The sequence below is a fragment of the Nylanderia fulva genome, unplaced genomic scaffold (assembly GCF_048542155.1).
Source record: "Nylanderia fulva isolate GAGA-0341 unplaced genomic scaffold, ASM4854215v1 Scaffold184, whole genome shotgun sequence".
NCBI classification, from domain to species: domain Eukaryota; kingdom Metazoa; phylum Arthropoda; class Insecta; order Hymenoptera; family Formicidae; genus Nylanderia; species Nylanderia fulva.
In genome coordinates this window covers 202,368-215,282 of record NW_028190097.1, presented here as the reverse complement: position 1 = coordinate 215,282, position 12,915 = coordinate 202,368, and the positions used below count along the sequence as shown (strand labels likewise).

Here is a 12,915-nt window from a genome sequence, read left to right as displayed (position 1 = left end):
CGACACTCGATTCGCCAGGATCATTTTGTCGTGATAATAGTCACAAAATGATTCGCCTGACTTCCAAGTCCGGGACTCAAACTCCCTTCTCATGATCAGTTTGCCCGGACGCAGATCAAACAGCTGATCCATCTTCTTGAGCAGATCTTTGATGCTCAATACCAGGTACTCTGCCCTCGAGTAAAACCACGACAGCGCGCGTCCCTTCAATCGTGAACTAATCGAAATTCGAGTGGCATTTTCGTCCAAATTGTAGGTGGTTTTCAATAACCGTAATTGCTGTTTCCACCTCCAAAAAGTGTTGTCCGTTCCGTCGAACTCGGGAAGCAGCTCTTGAATATTTCGCACGCCGCCCGACGCCGATACCGCGCTGCCCTCCGATGCCGCGCTTCTCGCCGCAGGAGAACCTCTCACAATCTCTAGCTCTTGCTGCAGCAACTGTTGCTTTCTCTGCCAGCACTCTCTCTCTCTCGGCGGAGTATTTTCAGCTCTCGTCTCATTAAACTGACATGGTCCTCCAGGCCCCGCTCAGCGAAGCTCCTGTCTCCCGGTGCACGAGCCTCTTTGCTCGCCACCGATGCCCGAAACTTCACGCTCGCCGCAGGCGCCCGAGTCTCCATCCTCGTCGCCGACGCTCGAATCTCCACGGTCGCCGCCGGTGCCTGAGCCTCCTCGCCCGCCGCCGTCCCGTCATCCTCGTCCGACCGTCGCGAACAACCCGGATCCTCGTCTTCACCCTGCGCGGCCCCCAGCGTCTCCGCCAACTCTCCCCACACGTTCGGATCATATTCGTTTAACCGTTTTATCAATTCGACTTTTAAACCACCCGTGCTCAGTCCGCGTTGACGAAGAACGGTTTTTAATTCGGTCACTGTCCTCTCACTCCCGATTTCCATCGTGACTGTCTCTCCGGAATCGAATAATTAAACACTAATGTTGCCCGTCGACGCGTTCTCAAAAAACTAACACTCGCGGCACGTTCCTCGAAACGCGCCTCGCTGAGATTTTTCGGATTCTCTCAATGTCAGGGCGAGCTCCAAATCCCACTTCTGACGCTGTTGACAAATGGCTTTTAAATCGTCGTCGACAGATGCTCGGTCCACACAGATGGATATTGCTCAGGTTATTTATTTTAATCAGGATATGGATTAAAGATTAGAGACATATATATATAAATATTATGTTCCAGTTAAAAATGTATTTATTGCGATCCTCTATATATATATATATATCGTAGAGTCGTTACAGACGCCGGAGATTTCGCTGTAGTTAACGCCGCCAAAATGATGACTATAATTATGATCTGATTTGATCTCTCAAAGATCCACGTATTTATACGCGTTGTCCAAAAAGTATTCCCACCCCAAAGTATAGGACCAATCGGAGCAGTTTTCATTTAAACAGCTTAAATCGTTTAGTCTTTACAAAAGACAATAACTTTGGCGAACGAGAGAGATTCGGTTTACGGTCGCACAAATAAATAAAAATGTAACAACACATTAAATTAAACCGATCGAAGGACAAGTAGACGAAAATATAAATAAAATAAATCAACGTCTCTCTCGTTTTCCTTTTTTTTATGCACGGCTAAAATAAAATATATAAAAATGCCTACAGTTATATATGTTTTTTGGGTCACTGATTACGAATATATCAATTCTATCAAAATTGCTAAATTTATTTAACAAATTAAAGTGGTGAATTAAGGCCAACTATCGAGCAAACATTGAAAAACAAATTAAATTAATGTTTAAAACAATTTTAATGTTAACAATTCACATAATTTGAAGTTGTACAAACGTTTCTACTGTACTACAGTCTTCATCAGTGTTGAAATTAATAAATATAATCATCCTAATGATGTACAAATAATTTAAAAACATAAACAAATTATATTACATTATTTTAAAAAACAAACAAAATTTAACATACAAGACTTTGGAACTGAGTCATTAAATAAAAAAACTAAACAAAAGATATACAATAAAATTTCTTGTTTTTCCGCATATTATCACATTATCCTATATAAACTATTACTACTTTTTTCTGTCATAATTGTCAAAACTGTGTAAGTCCTGAATAGAAGGAATCATCTTCCAATTTCAACGTTTGACGACGTGGAAATCGTTGTCTCTTAGTTCTGCCGCTAAATATAATGATACAATCTTAACACCGCGATCATGTGAATTACAAAAACGCCTTTGATTTAACAATTAATATAATAATTAGCTTATTTAAGTGAAATGGATGTCACTGTCTGTCACTGCGAATTTGAAATTTTCCTTTTTATTCTCCACACAGTTATGATAAAATAGTGTCATTGTCCTTTTATATATTGTGATGAGAACATATTCTATCTATATTATTATAACTTATATATGTATTGTTTGTTTTTTATCTATGTCTGTTAACTTCTCAAGTATATCAAAATACGAATCACATAACAACTCAGTGTCTTTATTCAAATTTATTCCGTTTTTCTGTTCTTTTATATGTAACATTTTGGAAATAATCCTCTTATGATAATTGAATGATTTCATGATCTAAAATTTTGACATTATCTCATTTAAATTCGTGTTTTTCCTTAATTATGTGTTCCGATATTACTGAGAACCTATTAATGTTTCCTTTGATAATATTTTTGTGTTCTTTTATTCTAGTTTTTAATTGTCTCTTCGTCTGACCCACATATGATGCATCACAGTCATTACAATAGATCTTATACACAACGCTAGAATTCTATGAATGCACATTTTGGTCTTTATGAGTTTTTATAATAATGTTGAGTTTATTCAAACATCTATATCCAATATTGACATTATTCGATTTTTTAATCGAAGAAACAACCATATCTGAGATTCGATTAATATACGGAATGACTACAAATTTTTTTATTGTTTTTTCTTTTTCTGCTGACGCAATCTTAATATTATTAATAAGAATATTAAGTCGGCTTCTTAATTTTTAAAAACACGATCTACATCCATTCCTCTCAGCCAATAGAGCCACACGCGATGTTATTGCGACAATTAAGAAAGAAAGAAAATTTGGAAACTAAAGAATTTGTATCCTATGGTTGGGATCTCAGAAATTCCTTCATCCAGTGTCTGAATAGCTTAGTTGGAAGAGCAGTCGCCCGGCAAGCGGAAGGTCTCGATTCCCGATTCAGCCGACTTTCGGACCAATATTTTTCTCGCCTATTTCTTTACAGGAGAAGTTAGGAGAAGGAACAAAAAGGAATTTCTGAGATCCTAACCATAGAATACAAATTCCTTACTTTCCAAATTTTCTTTCTTTTTTAACCCTTAGTCCCGACGGTTCTTTTCGGCACCTTTAATCCCGACTCATGGGTCGTTTGCGTCTTTGCGTTATTTGGATCAGTAAAAACGCTTTAAAAAATCTGAAGAAATTCATGGAGCTTTTTGCAACCTTCAACTTGAAGTCCCAATCATAATATTTCAATAAAAATTATTTTTTTATATAGTTTGTTATTAAGAAATGAAGGTACCTAAGGAAAAATCACTTGTTCACTGGGTTGCAAACGACCCATGAGTCGGGACTAAGGGTTAATTGTCGCAATAACATCGCGTGTGGCTCTATTGGCTGAGAGGAATGGAGTGTAGATCGTGTTCTTAGTATTATTATCATCGTTATTAATGTGTCTGTTTAAAATAATACCATTGGAAACAAGATGTTTGATACGGTGATTAATCTTATTGAAAACTAAGTCGAGAGGATAACCATTGCTCAAAAGTATTATGACCACCAACATAATGTTTTTATTGTAAAATTGTGGATATGATAATAATAAACACCTGTCTATTAAATTATAAATTATTGCAATTTTATGGCAAAGGGTATGATTGGAAAAATATGACAACCCTGCCAGAAAAAGTCTCTTTTAAATAGTGTTGTTTAAAACTATGATAGATAAATTAAGAAAATTTAAACAACGATTCTTCTCTCGTTCGACAGTGAACTGTAACCTTTCATGATAATCATTAAATTTCTTAACAATTTTGCTAATATATTTTGCAGGAGCAGTCAAAATAATATCGTCGACATATCTGTAATAAAAGGAAAAACTAGTATCTATATTTTTTATAACAAATTCTTCTAGGTCTTGCATGACTAAATCAGCTAATATAGGCGACAAAGGTGACCCCATAGGTGTCCCAAAGATTTTTTTGTAGGTGGTACCATTAAAAACAAAATATGTCGACGATAAAACAAATCTTACCGCTCTTATAAATTTATCCTGTGGTAATAAAGAGTATTTGCCTATATATTCCCATCTATTCACAATACTGTCAATCGCCATATCTATCGGAACATTAGTGAATAGGGAAATCACATCAAGAGAAACTAAGATTTCGTCATTTTTTATCATTTCACCCGACAGTATGTTTGCCATGTCAAAACTATTAGCTACGTGACTTTTGGCTTTCGAAAGACAGGAATGTATTGTTCTATGTAAGTAAGAAGCTAATGAAAACAATGCTGTATTGATTGATAAGACAATAATTCTGAAAAGTGTGCCTTCTTTGTGAATTTTAGGCAAACCGTACGCTTTAGGTAAGAGGAAATCACTGGAAGATAATTTTAAATAATCTTTTTTGGTAATATATCCCATAATGATCCATCCTTTTAACATGCTATTAAATTTTTTTTCAATTTTTAAGGAAGGATTTTTGTCTATCACATTGTATGTGTTTTTGTCTTTCAACAAGCTTTCAACTTTGTTCAAATAATAAGTCCATGGCCACCGTGACATTGCCTTTGTCTGTACGTGTGAATATTACTGTTCAAAACGCATAAGAGAACATTATCCGCATAATAAAATATTATATTCGAATAGAATACTTTAGAATATTCTAGACCAATCGATATTTTCAGCAAATCGTTTTTATATGTTTTTCAAAGGAAAAACATACCGCGACATAAATCATTCTGTCACCAAAACCCTATCAAAATACAAACAATTAACGGTATCGCAACCGTTCCGCCGAATAATTATATTTCAATGAGCATGCGCGGCTTTTCACGGGCGCCTCGTTTCACCAATAATTATTGCGATCGCTCGCTCGCGCATGCTTTCTTCCAGCCGTCGTTCCGTCAATTTTGACAGCGGCCAATTACGCGTAATGCGCTCAGGTTACCTCGCGCAATGTTTGAAATACGCAAAACTATTGGCGCTTTACGCGAAGGTGGGCTCCGTCCTAAAAATTATAAAAGAGAAGCTCACACCCGGCTTGCCAGCCTTATCGCTTTTCCGCCGTGAACCGCATAACGCAAAACCGCATACTTGTTAAACCGCTAAAAATTTGTTGACGACCGCCACTTATTCCGCACTTTGATTTTGATTACGTTTTCTCTGAAAGAATTAACTGTTGTAATAAGTCTTGTTCAAGTGTATTTTGTAATTAAATGTGTTGAAAATTAAACTCTTTGATACAAAAAAGTGACTTATCCTGTTGTGTCGCGCGATCCTCTCTCACGCAGCGCGTTCATGAACAATTACATTCAGATTTTTTTGGCAGAAATTAACAGTTTTTTTTTTCATCGAAATCAATTTTTGTTGCAACATATCTTTTTTATGGTTAGTGTTTAAGAAAGTTGAAAACTGTGGAATGGCAATGTTTCGAATTCCTGTTAAATTGATTATGTTATTACGTTTTCTATTGCTTTCAATGTTTTTGATGAATTCGTAAATTGCTGTTTTTTTTATTAATAATGAGAAGTTCAAAATCACTTCTTAATTGTAAGAGATTGGAAACCGATGTCGGGATGCTGGTATCGGTTAGATTAACAAACCATTTTTTGTTTGTAATAGACGATTTATCGTCGACATATTTTGTTTTTAATGGTACCACCTACAAACAAGTCTTTGGGACTCCTATGGGGTCACCTTTGTCGCCTATATTAACTGATTTAGTCATGCAAGACCTAGAAAAATTTGTTATAAAAAATATAGATACTAGTTTTTCCTTTTATTGCAGATATGTCGACGATATTTTTTTACTTAATGACTAAGTTCCAAAGTCTTGTATGTTAAATTTTGTTTGTTTTTTAAAATAATGTAATATAATTTGTTTGTTTTTAAATTATTTGTACATCATTAGGATGATTATATTTATTAATTTCAACACTGATGAAGACTGTAGTACAGTAGAAACGTTTGTACAACTTTAAATTATGTGAATTTTTAACATTAAAATTGTTTTATACATTAATTTATTATGTTTTTCAATGTTTGCTCGATAGTTAGACTTAATTCACCACTTTAATTTGTTAAATAAATTTAGCAATTTTGATAGAATTGATACATTTGTAATCAGTGACTCAAAAAACATATATAACCATGTGCAGCATGCCCTATATAAAAAAAAGTTATTTTAACAATAATTATTTATTTATAAATTGTTTAAATAATTGAATTTTGCAATTTAGATAGCAGATTCGTGATCAGCGACCCCAAAAACCTCACAGTCAAGAATTTCAGGTCAATTACTCGACTTTTTAAAATTTTGTTCAGCTTTTTTCGATTTAGCTATATTGTGATTTGGAGTAATTTCAACCTCTCTTCAATTATAGGTAACTTTCGAAAATTTTCAAAAAACTAAAAGTGATGCCTCTTTTCATTTTTGATGACGATTAATTTGAGACCTGCTGAACCATTTTATGTTTTATCCCAACCTTGTTATCCAAGTTGCAAAACCAGGTTAATTTTGCGGTCACTCTTTTGTCCACAGCTGATCAAGGATCCTGGTGCCAACTTTTTCAAGTATTCCACCGAGCGTGAAATGCAAACTTGGATCTCACGTTGACAGTCGATCAGCGTAGGCACATCCATGATGAGTGCACACAAGGATGTTCGGCGGACACTCACTTTATTGCGCACGAAGAGTCACGCTCGCGAACGTGCGGTTGCCGGTGCGACGAATCCGACTCGAAAGACCAGAAATATGTTTGAGAACGCACTTCGCGAAAAGAGGTCGCGCTAAGTTAGATAATTCACTTTGTCTATAAAAAAACAATTTAATAAATATAAAGTACACTGATCGACAAAATTATACACGCACAAAATTAATACAGACTTTAATCAATTTCAGCAAGACGTAATTGTAATAAAAAAAATAAGCGGCGGTCGTCAACGTATTTCTGCGGTTGTGCACAATTGCTGCTACGCGGAGCGGAGTACAGTGCGCGGACGCGTGTGACGAGAAGTATATGACCACGGCACTAGGAACACAAAGAAAAGAAGAAAGCGAACAAAGATAACAGTGTATTTTTACACTAATTATATACAATATATACAAGAAGAAAAGCTCTGCGTACTAGAATCGCGACAAACTGCAAACGATGCAAGAAGTGCAATAAAGCGAAAAGTCGATTGTCCGAAACGTGCGAAAATTCTTGAAAAGAAGAACAAGCAAAACTGTGTCTGTGCGCGCGGAAATCGACAAGACAAGTGTTCGTGCAACGCGGAAAAAACAGTCTTAATTCGCCAACCTTCGAGAAGGTTCCGAAGCAATAATCACCGAATTTGTGATTATTGTTACACAATGATAAGGGATCCTTTCGAGTGTCGGAGGACAAAACTGTTTGTTTTTAACGATTTTATTTGGTTGTGAAACGATCAGGCAAACGGTGGCGAAATACAGCGCGCGAAAGGTGCGCTGTTTTGCGAGACAGCGGGAGCGCGCCGCTTGCGATTGGCGCGCAGGCGAATCGTCTAAATTGTCGCGCCAAATTTAAGCGCGGCAATTACCGCATTGAGATTTGCGCTCATTACTAGGCGCTGATGCATTAAAAATGCACTTTCCCGACTCTCTCTCTCTCTCTCTCTCCTTCCTCTTTGTTCCCCTCTCTCTCCCTCTCTCTCTCTCTCTCTCTCTCTCTCTCTGTCTCTAATCCGCGACAGCGGTTTATCAAATAAGCGAAGATGCGATATGGTTCACGGCGGAAAAGCGATAAGGCGCGAAGTCCGGGCGTGAGCTCCCTTTTATAGTTTTTCCGAAGGAGCCTACCTACCTTCTCGTGAAGCGCCAATAATTATGAGCATTTTTAATTGTATAATACAAAATTACCTAATCTGTAAACAATGTTTAAGCTCGTATATAAACAAACACAATGATAACTTATTAACTATTACAAGCCATGTGTAACGAGCAAATAAAAAATTATTATAAATCTTGGAAAAACTTTAATTAAAAAAAAACCAATTACAAACGTTTCGAACTGTACTCAGTCTTCTTCAGTGCGCAATAAACATTATAATAAATAAATAAATATAACTAAAAATTCTAATAAAAAGTCGCAATATAATGTCAAAATAAATTAAATAATTATGTCAAAATTAAAAGACGAAATACGCTAACAATAAATTTAAATTATTAAAAATAGTTCAACCCGAACAGTTCCAATTAGATGCAAAAATCGCATTAAAATAATTTATCCGACTAATCAATATTATTTTAAAAATTATTATTGAGAACTCGGAGTGGCACTTAGACATTAATCCAAACCAACCGCTCATTGTTAGTCGGCGAAAAGCTATTAGTCCGGCAATGATCGTGTCCATCATCTCCAAGTTTTTTTAAATATTATAAACTGAATTTAAAAATAGAAATTGACTTATGTATGTGTAAAAAATTAAGAATTAAAAATTAAAAATTAATTAATTGTTGCTTACAATTGTCTCCGAATAAATTAAGATGACCATGTCTCTAATTGTTGTTAAACTTAGTGTCCGTTAATTTAACGGATAGGATTTTTTGAATTGCGTCGACCGGGTTATCGGTCCTTGTTTTCAGGCTCTGTCTTTTCCCCGGCTCGCCCCCGTACTCGGTGGATCGAGGAGCTGAGGGCGAGCGGCGGGCCGGGGGAGCGGAGCGGCGCGGCTTCGCTTAGTTTTTTGCGCTGGTCCTCTCTATATCGTTTGAGGACCGTCTCGAGTTATATTAGCGACTTGCGAGTGAGTTCGAACGTACGAAAACGGTGTCCAACAAAATTCGTATCTCCGCGATCCTTGTAGCGCTCTCGCGCAAAACGAAACGTTTTGTTGAGTAATCAATCAAATAAAGTGCAGTGATTGACAAAAAACGCGGTTATCTCTTGAGATACCCTTCCCTCAACGCGGAAGAGCTCCAAGTCCGGAAAGCGCCTCCAGACCGAGCCGATAAACAAACATTTGGTCCTTCGAGCCGGATCACTTTGGAATCCGGCGCTTCTCTTGACAAATTGCATAAACAATCTAGTTCGCGCTTCGTGGACGCGGGTCACTCTCGCAGTGCCTTAATTATCGCGTGTCGGCGTGCCGGTGAGTGCGGTGTTCCGGTTACACGCGGCAAAACCGTGATTTGCACGACCGGAGCGCGCTGCGTCCGTGTTAACCGAGGCGCAAGGAGCGTTTGCTTGAGCGCAATAACCGCGTCGCCTCGCCGCCTGGTCGCGCAGCGTGTAACGTTGGTCAGCTCCACGCACGGGATAGCTGATCGCAGGCTGATCTTGTCGTGCTCGTGACATGATGGAGCGGACAATTAAGCAGCAGGCTATGCTGGCGGGATATATTTCCCGTATGTGGATAAATCTACACAAAATGGGTCAGGCAAAGATCTCGGCGGCGGAAGTCTTCACCCGGCTGGCGTGCCTCGACGATTACTGAAAGCGCTATCAGAACGTGCACTTTGCGATCGCGGCGGATCTTGAGGCCGACAAAACGGCCTACATGAAGGACGACTGCTTCACCGCGACCGAGAAGTCGTATTTTAGTATGCGCAGCCAATTTTCGGTCTTATTAGATCAGCTAAATTCAGGTCGGGCCTCGGGGACAGAGGAAAGAGCGAGACCGAGCTCTACGGCAGTAACGCCCGTTCTCAAGCAAATGCAGCTTCCCAAGCTGGAGCTGCCAAAGTTCTCCGGCGACCAACTCGAGTGGGAAGGCTTCCGAAACTTATTTCGCTCGCTCGTGCATAACGTAACGGGGGTCCTTAAAGTGCAAAAGCTCCAATACTTAATGGGGTGCCTGATCGGTGAAGCCGCGGAAGTCGTGGCCGGTGTTCTCTTAACGGACGGAGCCTATGACGGGGCATGGGCGGACTTGATGATGCGCTACGATAACCCTCGCGTTCTTCTTTGCGCTCACATGCGACATCTAATTTCGTGCCCGGCCGCTGTCAAGTCCTCGGCTACCGAAATTAAACGCCTGCTGGGCGTGCTCAACCAAACCCGGCGAGCGTTAGACTCTCTGGGGCGACCGGTCGAACATTGGGACGACTGGTTCGTCCATCTTTTCGTAGACAAGTTAGATGCCACAACGCGGATGCACTGGGAGACGTCGCTGCTGGACTCCCGCGATTTTCCAATTTTTCAGCAATTACAGGCCTACCTGGAGAACCGAGTGCGCGCTTTGGAGGCTGCGAGGGTGGATGTCCCCCTCTCGCGGGGAGGACCAGGGGCGAGTGCGAAGTCCTCGACTAAACCCACGCGCGTGGCATGCAACACGGTCGTGACCGCAAAACCTAAGGCAAAAAACTGTGCTCTTTGCCAGGACTCGCACGCGCTTACGTTCTGCCCTAAATATAAGGCGTTGCCTGTCGCTCAGCGCGCGGAACAGGTGAGAAAAATGGGAGCGTGCCGGAACTGCGTCAAACCCGGCCATCAGGCGGACTCCTGTCCGGGCAGCGGTCGCTGCTTGGTGTGTGGCGCAAGCCACCATACAACCTTGCACGGACTCTCTTCTAGGCAAGAAGAAGGCGATTCCAAGGGAAGGAACCAGATGGAGGATCCGGCCGCGGCGGACGCTACGATCCTGAACGCGAGTGTGACCCCTCCCGCGGCCCTGGGAAGGAAAACCGTACTACTGGCGACGGCACGGGTTCTGCTGGAGGGACCATCCGGACGGCGGCTAACGGTACAAGCCCTGCTCGATTCGGGAGCAGCGGTCTCTTTTGTCACCAAAAGAGTAGCGCAATTCTTGCGCGTTGACCGCCGCCGCGTCAATGTTCCGGTGTCCGGCCTGCAGGGTAAGCATATGACCGACGCTACTACCACCACAAGGCTCGTAATTAGGTCTCCAACGGACGCAACGTTTCGGCTCGAAACGGAAGCGTTCGTGCTCCGACGACTGGCGAACTTGATGCCCCCTGAGCGCCTCGTTACGCAGCCATGACGGCACTTAGAGGGTCTTTCGCTGGCGAATCCTGACTACGCGACGCCGGCTACGGTAGACGTCATACTGGACGCCAACATCTACGGCAAGATGAAGCGGCCAGCCGTCCGCTGCGGCGAACCGAGATCCCCTGAAGCGCATCTTACCGCTTTCGGCTGGGTCCTAACGGGCGAGATGGCCATCGAGGAGACAGTTCCGGTCGCAACGTGTGCGGTGACTGTGCTACTCACTCAGCCTGCTTACGAGCTGTCGGCGACCCTTAGGCGTCTGTGGAAGCTCGAGGAGGTTGCCGCTGAGCGCGTTCCGACTCCGGACAAGGACCGGTCGGAGGAGCATTTCCAGAAAACGCACTTCCGGGACGCGACCGGAAGATACGTCGTGCGACTGCCTTGCAACTTGGATCGGCTCGGTCAGCTGGGTGAGTCGCGCTCGGCAGCGCTGTCCATGCTGCTTGGCTCGGAGCGGCGTCTGGCGAGGAAGCCCGAGCTGAAAAAACGCTACACCGACTTTATGGTGAAGTACCTCGCGCTGGAGCACATGAATCCTGTGCCGGCTGGTGCTCCCCGTCCGTCGGTGTCCTACTATCTGTCACACCACGCGGTCTTCAAGGCTCACGATCCCTCGGGAAAAATACGCGTGGTCTTTAACGCGTCCTTCCAAACTTCCTCCGGCCATTCACTAAATGACTGTCTGTTGCCAGGTCTACGGTTGCAGTCTGACTTGTGGGTCATACTGACCCGATGGCGAAAATTCCAGGTCGGATTCATGGCCGACATTGTTAAAATGTTCCGGCAGATCCGGGTGAATCCAGAGGACGTGGATTTGCAGAGAATTCTCTGGTGTGCTAGCCCTGCGGAGAGCGTTCGGGAGTTCCGCCTCCAGACAGTTACTTACGGGACGACCTCTGCCTCCTTTTTGGCTATACGCACGCTGACGCAGTTGGCTCGGGACGAGGCTATGCGTTTTCCGCTGGGAGCGACGGCCCTGTTGCAACATTCCTATGTTGACGACATCCTGGCGGGTGGAGATGAGCCGACTGCGGCTCGGGAGGTTCAGCTGCAATTAGTGGCACTGCTTCAGGCTGGAGGTTTTGCGCTGGGCAAGTGGGCGGCGAATGCGCGGAAGCTCCTCCCGCAGACGTCACCGGAGTCGACGCCGCTCCCGGCCTTCGACGATGTGAGCGCTCTGGGGTAATATGGCGCCCGGACGAGGATGCGTTGTCGATCAGGGTGGCGGCGTTCCCGCAGCACGAGGCAATCACGAAGTGAGCGGTCCTGTCTGAGGCGGCTCGACTCTTCGACCCGCTGGGCTGGGTCGCTCCGGTCCTGATCTATGCCAGGATCTTCCTGCAGGATCTGTGGCTTGCGGGACACGGCTGGGACGACCCCCTTCCACCAGAGCTGGCGGAGGCCTGGGGCCTCTTCCGCGCGTCACTGCCCGGGCTGGCGGCCTTGCGAATATCTCGCTGGATGCAGGTCAGCCCTGAGGACAAGATAGAGCTGCACGGGTTTTCGGACGCGTCGGAGAGGGCTTACGCGGCGGCCGTTTACGTCCGGGTCACGAAGCAGGATGGACGAGTGGAGGTGACCTTGCTGACGGCCCGAACCAAGGTGGCGCCAATCAAAACGTAGAGCGTGCCTCGATTGGAGCTCTGTGGGGTTCTGTTGGCTCGGTTACTACGCCGGGTGGCTCGAGACCTCGACATGGAGGGCGTGCCCGTCGTCGCTTGAACGGATGCTCGG

At 43.0% G+C, this 12,915-nt stretch overlaps 2 protein-coding genes across 2 annotated transcripts; both read left to right on the top strand.

Annotated features, from left to right (window-relative positions):
* Positions 1–9,730: 9,730 nt before the first annotated feature.
* On the top strand, positions 9,731–11,173 carry LOC146723589 (uncharacterized). The gene has a single exon (XM_085481606.1). It carries the CDS (start codon positions 9,731–9,733, stop codon positions 11,171–11,173), a length of 1,443 nt encoding a protein of 480 aa, XP_085337732.1.
* A 90-nt stretch (positions 11,174–11,263) lies between these two features.
* On the top strand, positions 11,264–12,367 carry LOC114936738 (uncharacterized). Its single transcript, XM_029310032.1, has one exon. It carries the CDS (start codon positions 11,264–11,266, stop codon positions 12,365–12,367), a length of 1,104 nt encoding a protein of 367 aa, XP_029165865.1.
* Positions 12,368–12,915: the final 548 nt, after the last annotated feature.

Coding starts and splice junctions, on each gene's coding strand:
- LOC146723589 (XM_085481606.1), top strand. CDS start 9,731: ATGAAGGACGACTGCTTCACCGCGACCGAGAAGTCGTATTTTAGTATG.
- LOC114936738 (XM_029310032.1), top strand. CDS start 11,264: ATGAAGCGGCCAGCCGTCCGCTGCGGCGAACCGAGATCCCCTGAAGCG.